Source organism: Mesoplodon mirus (assembly GCF_964341445.2).
Source record: "Mesoplodon mirus genome assembly, chromosome: 3".
Lineage (NCBI taxonomy): Eukaryota > Metazoa > Chordata > Mammalia > Artiodactyla > Ziphiidae > Mesoplodon > Mesoplodon mirus.
This window is the reverse complement of record NC_138978.1, coordinates 123534853-123547925: the sequence shown is the minus strand read 5'-3', so window position 1 is coordinate 123547925 and position 13073 is coordinate 123534853. Positions and strand designations below refer to the sequence as shown.

Genomic DNA, 13073 nt, shown 5'->3' with positions numbered 1-13073 from the left:
TGTAAAGTGCATGGATTACTATGTAATAACATTACAATTGCTATACCTAGTATATGTGATACTGAAATTTTGTACTAATGTTACTAACGTTAATTCTCTCTTTACCGTTTCTAAGTGTTTTTCTATACTCACAACTCTCTTGATTTCCAGTAACCCCTTAACCAGAGTGGAAGGAGATGCTTTGGTATTTAACCAAGTGGAAGGAGCTTTTGGGTTCGACTTACGCATTCTTTCCTTTTCTGGAAGTCAGCATACTCTTTTTAGCAGAGTTATTTTGCCTGGGTTCAAATAAATCTGAACACAGGAAGAGAAATTAGCAGTCAGCTCTGTTAGGAACCAGAGTTAATATTTCCAGTGTTTCCAGGAGGGAAAAAGTTAGTTCTGAGTCAGAGAACAAAAACCCTCAAATTTAGAGGACTGGTGAAAATTCTAATCTTTCTGAGTGACTCTCTTTGAAGGGGGACACTCTCTGAACTAAGTAAATAATAAGAAAACAGAGGTCTTAAAGGAAAACCTGTCTTCTTGATACCCCTCCCATTAGGATTAACCCACAGGGCTTAGCTTAACTTGATCTTTTGTATTAGCCTGGCAAAAAATATTTGTTTAAAAGGGAATATATTTACAACCTAGATTTAAAAGATAGGTTACTTTTTTAGCTTGAGCTTCCAAGTAAACTGACAGTGAAATTATTTTAATGTGCTTATACTTTTGCATGTCAAGCCCATGTAATTCAGTCTTAATCTTTGAAATGACTACTAAAAAAGTATTAATTTGCTGCCAAATCCTGTCCTCATCCCTCTCTTTTTACTACTTCCCCTGGTTCCCACTGGGAAGTGTGCATCAAACTGGTCCATTCTGAGTGTGTCCTCCCCTCCCTCTGGATCTGAGTAGCTGCTGTAGAAATTTTCCATCTGTCGTTCAGTCCTAGTGAGTAGCTTGTCGAAGGCTCAAATATTTCTTCTCTAAGTATCTTTTCACTGCCTGTCACTATTCATCTCTCTGTTTTTGCTCTTCCCCTTTTCCTGGATCATTACAAGCAAGTGCAACAAAGCTTCCATTCTGTCATACAGCTTTCCTTTTAATGTGTTTGTTGAAGCTTATTGGAGGTGAAGTTCCTCGCAGCTGTCTGTCTTTATATCTTCCTTTGAATCTGTTTCCTACACCAGACTCATTAGAAAAAGTTGACAGATCCCATTAAAGGGATAAATGAAATAAGTGAAAGGAGACATCCCTGTGATGATGTGTTTTTGAAGCGTTAGGGGAATGAATTTTTTTTAAAGCATTGGTTTTATTTCTTTCTACCTGTTGGCTAAATGCTTATCATGGGCAGAGTATAAGATAATTAAAACTGTCATGTCCTTTTAGGCACTTGCTTCTCTAATGCTGATGTTTAGGTGCCATTGTACTAGAAGAGGTACATTGTAATTTTAAAACAATGAAGATAAATGCAGTCATTGAACTTAATTTTTTGTATTTTCTTACAGGTGCCAAAATTTAGGCTTATAACCATGTAGGTTTTATTTTAAGTGATAGCTTTTATTTCCCCCCTATTACAGATATTTGGTTTTTTTACTTTATAAGTACCAGGTAGTTTCATCTTCCTTTCCCCCCACCCCCAAATACTCCAAAAGATAGGATTTTAGTCCCAATTCTATTTTCTCTCTGTAAGCTGGTATAATTATCCCTGCTTGCCTACCTCAAAGTGTCGTTACCCAGATCAGCTTTGAAAACCACAAAGTGCCTTTCACCTGTAAGGTAGTAGTGTTACTGTAATTTTGATTCTGACTAGCACAAAATATCAAATTTTAAAGACAGGTTATGGTTGAGCCATAAATGTGGGCCCTATACAAATAAGACTCTCCTTATTCTGGTGTCTTTTTTGTTTTGTTTTGTTTCATTTTGTTTCTTCCTATCCTTCTATCTATCTATTTATTTTTGGCTGCGTTGGGTCTTTGTTGCTGCGTGCAGGCTTTCTCTAGTTGCGGCGAGTGGGGGCTACTCTTTGTTGCGGTGGGCGAGCTTCTCATTGCAGTGGCTTCTCTTGTTGCAGGGCACAGGCTCTAGGTGCACGGGCTTCAGTAGTTGTGGCACACGGGCTCAGTAGCTGTGGCACATGGGCTTAGTTGCTCCACAGCATGTGAGATCCTCCTGGACCAGAGATCCAAACCTGTGTCCCCTGCATTGGCAGGCGGATTCTTTTTTTTTTTTTTTTTTAATTTTCTTTTAACATCTTTATTGGAGTATAATTACTTTACAATGTTGTGTTAGTTTCTACTGTATAACAAAGTGAATCTGTTATATGTATACATATAGGCAGATGGATTCTTAACCACTGCGCCACCAGGGAAGTCCTTTTCTGTTGTTTTTGAATTATGGGCTGATTTCTCCCTTTAGTCTCCAAAAGTTTTAATAGCAAGATACATATATTCAGATCTATAACCAGTCTTTTGAGCAAGTGTTTAAAGGGATATGACAGTTTTAATAATTTTTGTCCCCTGCCCAAGAGTCAAGAAGAAGATATCAGTACACTTTTTGCACAATTTGTAGTTTTACAATATCATCCACCAAATAAGCTGTTTTATATTTGATAGTTTTAGTTTCCTTAACTCCTTTGGAACTTCCCCATGAGTTGCCTAGAAACTTCTAGTTTGAGAAACACTGAGCTGCAGCCTCCTCAAATGACTTTTCTTTTAAAACTTTTTGAGATGATAGAAGAAAAGTTGCTATAGATTTCATAAAGTTGAAAGTAGAAATTGAATGTTTACCATTTGAGGCCACATTTCAAGAATATTGAAGAATGGAAATGGGTGTTATCTCAAGTAGACAGCTCTTGAGATGAGGTTTGTTGAAGAAATTAGCTATGTCAGAAGTTTGGATTGTCCTCCTCTGGGAAGAAGACCCAGTAATGGGTCTGTTAAGGGAGGAGAAGAGAAGATAGTGAATGTACTTCACTATTTTGAACAGTTTTGTTTGTTTTTTGTTTGTTTGTTTGTTTGTTTTGGCTGCACCACATGGCATGTGGGATCTTAGTTCCCCAATCAGGGATTGAACCCGTGCCCCCTGCAGTGGGAGCGTAGAGTCTTAACCACTGGACCGCCAGGGAAGTCCCTCGAACAGTTTTAGAAAGAGATAGATAGGAGCTCTTGCATCTCTCCTTAGTCTCTCTAAATTTCTTTTTCCCTTCTTTTTCCTTAATGTTAGTCTATCACTGTACCTTTCTGCATTTCTGTCTCTGTGCTCTTTTTGGTAACATTATGTTTACATTTTTCATCCCACTCCTTACCCCTTCAAAGGTCTAAGGAAAAAAAACTTGTCCCCTGGTGCAGTGGAGTCGGATGTGAGAGGAATAACTGGGGTTGATCTGTTTGGAACTACGGATGCAGTGGTGAAGCATGTACTGGAGGTACTTATCTCTCAGGGAAACAGTGACAATATGCCGTTCATTTATTCATTCCTTCGACAAAGACTTATGCAAGGTTTACTGAGTGCCAGGCACTGTTTGAGGCACTGAAAATAGAATAGTGGGTGAGCCAACAGAGAAATGAAGCTTATGTGCTACCTGAGGGAGAGTCATGTTACCTTATAAACATGAAAGCTGGCATAGGCTCCATCACCATCCCAAAGCAGAGCCCATTGTCAAGCCTCTTGAAGGGGAAGGGGAGGATAGTTAATCAAAGTTATTGAGAACCAACCATGTGTAAATAACTTGCATGCATGGTGGGAAAATAGAAAAGCATAAGGGAAACAAACTAGATTTAAAAAAAATAATCCTTACAGCTATCTACTGGTAGAGATATTATTAACCTCATTTTGCAGATGAAAACATTGAGATTTACGGAAATTAAGTGGTTTACCGAAGTCTACACAAGTCTAGTAAGTTGAAGAACTAGGCTTTGAACTTGGATCTATCTGACTCCAAACCGAGCTGCTTTTCACCGCAGAATGGTACCTCTCAAAAATACTGCTAATTCGAAACTACCTTATCTGTGATTCTGTTATAATACAGAGCATAAACTTATAAATAGGGTAAAAGGTATCTTAAAATCAGCAGTTCTTAAGCTTTTTGGTCTGAGGACCTTTTTATACTCTTAAAACTTACTTAGGACCCCGGAGAGTTTTTGTTTATGTGCATTATATCTGTCAATTTTTATCATATTTGACGTTAAAACCAAGAACTCCTAAAACATGGACTATGTAAGGATAAAGTCTTTTAGCCACCAAAGCAGTGACATCATCACATGTCATGTAACCTCTGGAAAACTCTACAGTCATGAGAGAATAAGAGTGAAAGGGGCAAATAATGTTTTAGTGTTATTATGAAAATCATTTTTGACCCTGCAGATTTCCTGAAAGGTTCTTGGAGCTCATCTAAGAGTTTCTTGAGCACACTTTGAGAATTTCTTCATTAAGTTATAAAATTGGCCTTTATTCTTGAGATGCTAGTAACTGGTTGGAGAAATAAAATATAAGTAGACAAGTAACAAAACAAGGTTGTATATCCCGAATGCAAATGAAGCTGAATTTGGGAGTAGAGGATTTGGGAATTCCCATGAGAATTTGGGAATAATATTAGATTGATGTAGTAATTCTCATGGTCAGATCTTAGAGCAGCAGTCCCTTGAGTCTTTTCACATGAAGAGTAAAAATCAGAGACATCGTTTATAACCACTAGCATGGTCCATTGGTTTGCTTTGAGTAACAAATATAAAGAAGAATGACTTTTTTAGTTTAGAAGAGCCACCTTTTTTTGTACAGGGTCATGATCGTGGAGTTAACTGGGCTGCCTTCCACCCCACTATGCCCCTCATTGTATCTGGGGCAGATGACCGTCAAGTGAAGATCTGGCGCATGAACGGTGAGTGAACCAGTGACAGTATCACCATACCTAAAATATTGGCTGCTGGCCAGCAAGGTGAAGTAGCCAGGTTTTCCAGACTTAGTGACCCATTTTCCTACCTTAGGTTGTTAAGCTAATCCTGGGAGCATGACAATTGCCTTATTCCCTTTTTTTCCTTTGATGGCATCCTCATTTTGAGGAGTATGAACATAATTAAAAATAAGAATTCATTTATTCAACAAATAATTTATTGAGTACCTACTTTGTACTAACCATTGTTCAGGGTTCTGAAGATAACAGTGGTGACTGAACCAGATAACATTCCTGCCCTATGAAGATTCCATTTATTCAATAGTGGCAGCTAGTGACAGAGCAGGGTAAGGAGATAAAGAATGACAGAGAAGAGGTGTTATAATTGATAGGAGGGTGAGAATGAAATAACAAAGAAATATGTAAAGATTCAGAGTCTTAAATGAAGAAAATTGCCCTATTAGAAAGGAGTTGGTAACTTAACATTTTGTAGTAGTACCTAGCATTCGGTTAGAGGATGTCATAATTTGAAATCCCAAACTTAAAGTAGTAGGGAGTTGTGGTGACCTAATTCTTCTTTGTCCTTCAGAATCAAAGGCATGGGAAGTTGATACCTGCCGGGGCCATTACAACAATGTATCTTGTGCTGTCTTCCACCCTCGCCAAGAGTTGATCCTCAGCAATTCTGAAGACAAGAGTATCAGAGTCTGGGACATGTCTAAACGGTAAGGGGGTTACAGTGGTGTGTGATCAAACCCAGGGGAAAGCCTCTTACTCTCTCTCTTTTTAAAAATTAGATTAGAATACTTTTTGTTTCTCAGCATGCAGAAAAATCAAATTATATATTATGAAAACACGAAGGGACCTAGTGTTAGCCAACATTTACAAATCTTCCATGAAATAGAAATTTCTGTGTATGTTCTTTTTCTCCTCTAAATTTAAGCAGGTTCTTCTGTAGCTACAGAAATAAGAAATATTAAATGAAAACAGTACAGTAGAAAATTATGATGAGTGGGTGAAGTTGTAATACCAAAATAGTAGAGTCAGTTTGAAGTCCTCTTTTTTTTTTTGGTCATGCTGCACGTGGCATGTGGGATCTTAATTCCCAGACCAGGAATCGAACCCAAATCCCCTGCACTGGAAGTTTGGAATCTTAACCACTGGACCACCAGGGAAGTCCCTGAAGTCCTCTTTCTATTCCTTGGTAGAATTTATCATGACTGTCTTTATTTAGAATATGCAGTTCACTGTCCTTGATTTAGCTTTTTAATCAGGCCTACCACTTAATACTCTTGTATGTGATAGGCTGAAGTTTCCTTGGAAATTAATATTTTTCTTTGTGTACCTTTTACTTTCCTAGGACTGGGGTTCAGACCTTCCGCAGGGACCATGATCGTTTCTGGGTCCTAGCTGCCCACCCTAACCTTAACCTCTTTGCAGCAGGTAAAGGCCATTTCTTCTCTTTTTTCCTTTGGTTCAAAGTTTATAAGACTTGAGAGTGATTCTCCATTAGCTTTGTCTCCAGCAAGTATATAGTAGGATGACAAGGAAAAATAGAAGTCTCAGAGCCACCTAGTTGAAGCTTTTCTCCTTTTTAACTCCCTTACCTTCTTGGTATAGTGTTCTTTATCCACCAAAATTCATTTAATAATAAAGCCCATTCTCTCTGTTTTTTTTTCTTTTGGCCATGCCACACGGCTTGTGGGATCTTAGTTCCCCAACCAGGGATTGAACCTGGGCCCTTGGCGGTGAGAGCACTGAGTCCTAACCACTGGACCTCCAGGGAGTTCCCCTAAAGCCCATTCTCTTTGATTAGTTCTTAGGAGACTTAGAGGCTAATACTGGACACTTGAGGTTCCTAGACTGAGGAGCTAGAAGCTGAGTTTTATTCATTCATTTAGCAAATACATACTGAGTATCAGCCCTAGTCTGGGTGCTGGTATTCTAGCAGTGCATAAAACAATGTCTCTTACTTTATAGAACTTTTTTTGAGTTATAATTAACTTAAAATATTTTATTAGTTTCACAACATAGTGATTTGGTTTTTTTTTTAATTTTAATTTTATTTTTGTCTTTGGCTGTGTTGGGTCTTCGTTACTGCACACGGGCTTTCTCTAGTTGTGACAAGCGGGGGCTGCTCTTCATTGTGGTGTGCGGGCTTCTCATTGCAGTGGCTTCTCTTGTTGTGGAGCACGGGCTGTAGGCGCATGGGCTTCAGTAGTTGTGGCTCACGGACTCTAGAGCGCGGGCTCAGTAGTTGGGGCGCACGGGCTTAGTTGCTCCATAATATGTGGGATCTTCCCGGACCAGGGCTCGAACCCGTGTCCCCTGCATTGGCAGGCAGATTCTTAACACTGTGCCACCAGGGAAGCCCTATTTGATATTTTTATACATAATAAAATGATCACTACAATAAGACCAGTTACCGTCTGTCACCATACAAAGTTCTTACAATATTATTGACTATATTCCCTATGTGTACATTACATCTTCATGACTTATTTATTTTATACCTGGAAGTTTGTACCTCTTAATCCCATTCACCTATTTCATCTGCCCCCCTACCTCTCCATTCTGGCAACCACCATTTGTATCAAAAAGTCTGTTTCTCGGGCTTCCCTGGTGGCACAGTGGTTGAGAGTCCGCCTGCCGATGCAGGGGACACGGGTTCGTGCCCCGGTCCGGGAAGATCCCACATGCTGTGGAGTGGCTGGGCCCGTGGGCCATGGCCGCTGAGCCTGCGCGTCCAGAGAGGCCCTGAGAGGCCCGCGTACCGCAAAAAAAAAAAAAAGTCTGTTTCTATTTTGTTTTGTTTGTACATTTGTTTTTGTTATTGTTTTTGTTTTTTGGCGGTACGCGGGCCTCTCACTGTTGTGGCCTCTCCCGTTGCGGAGCACAGGCTCCGGACGCGCAGGTTCATTGGCCATGGCTCACGGGCCCAGCCGCTCCGCGGCATGTGGGATCTTCCCGGACTGGGGCACAAACCTGTGTCCCCTGCATTGGCAGGCGGACTCTCAACCACTGTGCCACCAGGGAAGCCCTGTACATTTGTTTTTTAAATTCCACATATAAGTGAAATCATACAGTATTTATGTTTCTCTGACTTATTTTGCTTAGCATAATACCCTCCATGTCCATCCATGTTGTTGCAAATGCAAGATTTCATTCTTTTTTATGGCTGAGTAATATTTCATTGTATATGTATACCACATCTTCTCTATTCATTCATCTATTGATGGACAGTTAGGTTACTTCCATATCTTGGCTGTTGTAAGTAGTGCTTCAGTGAGCATTGGGGTACATATATCTTTTTGAATTAGTGTTTTTGTTTTCTTTTGATAAATACCCGGGAGTGGAATTGCTGGATCATATATGGTAGTTCTATTTTTAATATTTTTGAAGACCCTCCATATTGTTTTCCATAGTGGCTGCAACAATTTAAATTCCTACTAACGGTGCACAAGGGTTCCCTTTTCTCCAAAGCCATGTCAACACTTGTTTCTTGTTTTTTTTTTTTTTTTGCGGTACGCGGGCCTCTCACCGTCATGGCCTCTCCCATTGCGGAGCACAGGCTCCGGACGCGCAGGCTCAGCGGCCATGGCTCATGGGCCCAGCCGCTTCGCGGCACGTGGGATCCTCCTGGACTGGGGCACGAACCCGCGTCCCCTGCATCGGCAGGCGGACTGTCAACCACTGCGCCACCAGGGATGCCCTGTTTCTTGTCTTTTTGATAATAGCCATTCTGTTAGATGTGAGGTGGTATCTCATGGTTTTGATTTGCATTACTCTGATGATTAGTGATGAGAACCTTTTCATGTGCCTGTTGGCTATCTAAATGTCTTCTTTGGAAAAATATCTATTCAGGTATTCTGCTTATTTTTAAATTGGCTTATTTGATTTTTGATATTGAGTTGTATGAGTTCTTTATGATTTTTTTTTTTTTTTTTGGCCACACCACACGGCATGTGGGATCTTAGTTCTCCGACCAGGGCTCGAACCTGGGTCCCCTGCAGTGGAAGTGTGAAGTCTTAACCACTGGACTTCCAGAGAAGTCCCAGTTGTATGAGTTCTTCAGATTTTGGATATCAACCCCTTATCGGATATATTCTTTGCAAATATCTTCTCTCATTCAGTAGGTTGCCTTTTTGTTTTGTTGGTGGTTTCCTTTGCTGTACAGAAGCTTTTTAGTTTGATATAGTCCCATGTGTTTATTTTCATTTCCCTTGCCTGATGAGACATATCCAAAAAAATATTGCTAAGCCTGATGTCAAAGAGGTTACTGCCTACACTTTCTTCTAGGAGTTTTATGGTTTTAGGTCTTACATTTAAGTCTTTAATCCATTTTGCGTTTATTTTTGTACATGGTTTAAGAAAGTGGTTCAGTTTGATTCTTTTATATGTAGCTATCCAGTTTTCCCAACACCATTTATTGAAGAGACTGCCTTTTCCCTATTGTATATTTTTGCCTCTTTTGTCATAGATTAATTGACCACGTGAGCATGAATTTATTTCTGGGCTCTCTATTCTGTTCCATTGCTCTATGTGTCTGTTTTTGTGCCAGTATCATACTGTTTTGATTACTATAGATTTCTAATATAGTTTCCATTCTGGGAGCATGATACCTCCAGTGTTTTCTTCTTTCTAAAGATTGCCATGGTAATTTGGCAACTTTTGTGGTTCCATACAAATCTTAGAAGTATTTGTCTAGTTCTATGAAAAATACCATTGGTATTTTGATAGGGATTGCACTGAATCTGTAGGTTGCTTTGGGTAATATGGACATTTTAACAATATTGATTCTTCCAATCCATGAGCATGGTATGTCTTTCCATTTATTTGTGTCGTCTTCAATTTCTTTCATCAGTGTCTTATAGTTTTCAGAATACAGGTCTTTTACCTCCTTGGTTAAATTTATTCCTAGGTTTTTTATTCTTTTTTGATGCAATTGTAAATGGGATTGTTTTCTTCATTTCTCTTTCTGATATTGCAACAGACTTCTGTATATTAATTTTGTTTCCTCCAATTTTACTGAATTAATTTATTAATTCTAATAGTTTTTTTGTGGAATCTTTTGGGCTTTCTGTATATAGTATTGTCATCTGCAAATAGTGACAGTTTTATTTCTTCCTTTGCAATTTAGATGCCTTTTCATTTTCTTGCCTAATTGCTGTGGCTAGGACTTCCAATACTATGTTGAATAGAAGTGATGAGAGTGTGTATCCTTTTCTTGTTCCTGATCCTAGTGGAAAAGCTTTCAGCTTTTCACCATTGAGTATGATGTTAGCTGTGTGTTTGTCACATAGGGCCTTTATTATGTTGAGGTATTTTCCCTCTATACCCACTTCGCTGAGAGTTTTTATCATAAGTGGATGTTAAATTTTGTCAAATGCTTTTTCTACATCTATTGATATGATCATACGATTTTTACCCTTCATTTTGTTAATGTGGTGTATCACATTGATTTATGGATGTTAAACCATCCTTGCATCCCTGGAATGAATTGTGCTTGATCATGGTGTATTATCCTTTTAATGTATCATTGTATTTGGTTTGGAATGAATTGTGCTTGATCATGGTGTATTATCCTTTTAATGTATCATTGTATTTGGTTTGCTAGTATTTTTTTTTTTTTTTTTTGCTGTGTTGGGTCTTCGTTTCTGTGCAAGGGCTTTCTCTAGTTGTGGCAAGCGGGGGCCACTCTTCATTGCGGTGCGTGGGCCTCTCACTGTCGCGGCCTCTCTTGTTGCGGAGCACAGGCTCCAGACACGCAGGCTCAGTAGTTGTGGCTCATGGGCCTAGTTGCTCTGTGGCAGGTGGGATCCTCCCAGACCAGGGCTCGAACCTGTGTCCCCTGCATTAGCAGGCAGATTCTCAACCACTGCACCACCAGGGAAGCCCGGTTTGCTAGTATTTTGTTAAGGATTTTTGCATCTATGCTCATCAGGGATATTGGCCTATAATTTTTGGTTTCTTATGATCTTTGCCTGGTTTTGGTATCAAGGTAGTGCTGTCCTCATTAAATGAGTTTGGAAGTATTTTTTCCTCTTCAATTTTTGGAATAATTTGAAAAGGATAGATATTAACTCTTCATTAAATGGAATTTACCTTTGAAGCCATCTGGACCTAGACTTTTGTTCTTTGGGAGTTTGTTGATTACTGGTTCAGTTTTGTTAGTAATTGATCTATTCAGGTTTTCTGTTTCTACATGACTCAGTCTTGGAAGATTGTATGTTTCTAGGAATTTAGGTTGTCTAATTTGTTGGCATATCATTGTTTGTAGTATTCTCTTATAATCAGTCCTTTGTATTTCTGTGCTGTCAGTTGTAATTTCTCTTCTTTCATTTCTGATTTTATTAGAGCTCTCTTTTTTTTTTAATGAGTCTAGCTAAAAGTTTGTAGATTTTATCTTTCTAAGAACCAACTCTTAGTTTCATTGTATTTTCTATTGTTTTTTTAGTCTCTATTTCATTTATTTCTGCTTTAATCTTTATCATTTCTTCCTTATACACACTGAGCTTTGCTTGTTCTTCATTTTGTTTTTGTTTTTTTAATCTACTTTTAGATTGATTGAGATTTTTCTTGTTTCTTGGGGTAGGCCTGTATCACTATGAACTTCCTCTTAGAACTGCTTTTGCTGTGTTCCATAGATGTTGGACACTTGTGTTTCCATTTTCATTTGTCTTCAGGTATTTTTGATTTCCTCTTTGATTTCTTTGTTGACTCATTTGTTGTTTAGTAGCATGTTGTTTAGTCTCCACATGTTTGTGTTTTTTCTACTTTTCTTCTTGTAGTTGATTTCTAGTTTCATACTTTTTTGGCGAAAAAGGCACTTGAAATTATTTCAGTCTTAAATTTATCGAGCCATGTTTTGTGGCCTAGCATGAGATCTGTCCTGTAGTATGTTCAATATGCACTTGAAAATAATGTATTTTGCCGCTTTTGGATAGACTGTTCTCTCTCTATTAATTCTATCTAGTCTAATGTGTCGTTTAAGGCCAGTGTTTCCTTGTTGATATGATCTGTCCATTGATGTAAGTAGGGTGTAATGTCCCCTAGTATTATTGTGTTATTGTCAATTTCTCCCTTTATTTCTATTAATATTTGCTTTATATATTTAGGTACTCCTGTGTTGGGTGTATAAATGTTTGCAAATGCTATATTCTCTTGTTGGATTGACCCCTTTATCATTATGTAATGCCCTTTTTTGCCTTTTGATATAATCTTTGTTTTAAAGTCTATTTTGTCTGATATGAGTAATGTCCTAGCTTTCTTTTCTTTTACATTTGCATGAAATATCTTTTTCCATCCCTTCACTTTCAGTCTATGTGTATCTTTAGATCTGACTTGAGTCTCTTGTAGGCAGCATATAGATAGGTCTCATTTTTTTTATCCATTCAGCCACTGTAAGTCTTTTGGTTGGTGCATTTAGTCCATTTACCTTTAAAGTAATTATTGATAGGTATGTGCTTTTTGACATTTTGTTAATTTTTTTCTGGTTGTTTTTGTAGTTCTTCTCTGTTCCTGTCTTGTTCTCTTGGTTTCTTCCCTTGTGGTTTGATGGATTCCTTTAGTGTTACATTTGGATTTGTTTCTCTTTATTTGTTGTCTATCCATTGTAAGTTTTTGTTTGTGGTTCCCATGAATTTCATAAATATTGAACTGTATATATATATTTGTCTATTTTAAGCTGATAGTCATTTAAGTTCAAAGGCATTGTAAAAGCACTACATTTTTGCACATACCCCATTTTATGTATTTTATTTCATATTTAATATCTCTTTATTTTGTGTATACCTTAACTATTTTTTGTAATTATAGTTGATTATACTGTACTTCACCCTTTAACAACGTGGAAGTTAGGGACACTGACCCTCTGTGCATTCTAAAATGTGCATATAAGTTTACAGTTGACTCTCTGTACCTGTGGTTCCATATCTGCAGATTCAACCAACAGTGGACTGTGTAGTATTATTGTACATATTTAGTGAAAGAGAACTGTAAGTGGACCAGTGCAGTTAAGATCCATGTTGTTTAAGGATCAACTGTTCTCTGGTCTTTTAACTTTCATACTAGCTTTTTAAGTGGCTGATCCACTGCCTTTACTATGTATTTGCTTTTATCAGTGAGATTTTTCCTTTGATGTATTTTCTTTTTCTTTTTATCTTTTTAAATTTTTTTTTAAATTTATTTTTGGCTGTGTTGAGTC

General features: G+C 38.1%; 1 protein-coding gene across 1 annotated transcript in view; it reads left to right on the top strand.

Moving 5' to 3' along the window:
* The window catches only part of COPA (COPI coat complex subunit alpha), a 50727-nt gene that overhangs the window by 11656 nt on the left and 25998 nt on the right, over nt 1–13073 (top strand). The window contains exons 7-10 of the mRNA XM_082613743.1: nt 3294–3403; nt 4756–4855; nt 5457–5592; nt 6228–6310. Coding sequence (XP_082469869.1) covers nt 3294–3403; nt 4756–4855; nt 5457–5592; nt 6228–6310 — 429 coding nt within the window. The remainder of the gene's footprint in view (nt 1–3293; nt 3404–4755; nt 4856–5456; nt 5593–6227; nt 6311–13073) is intronic.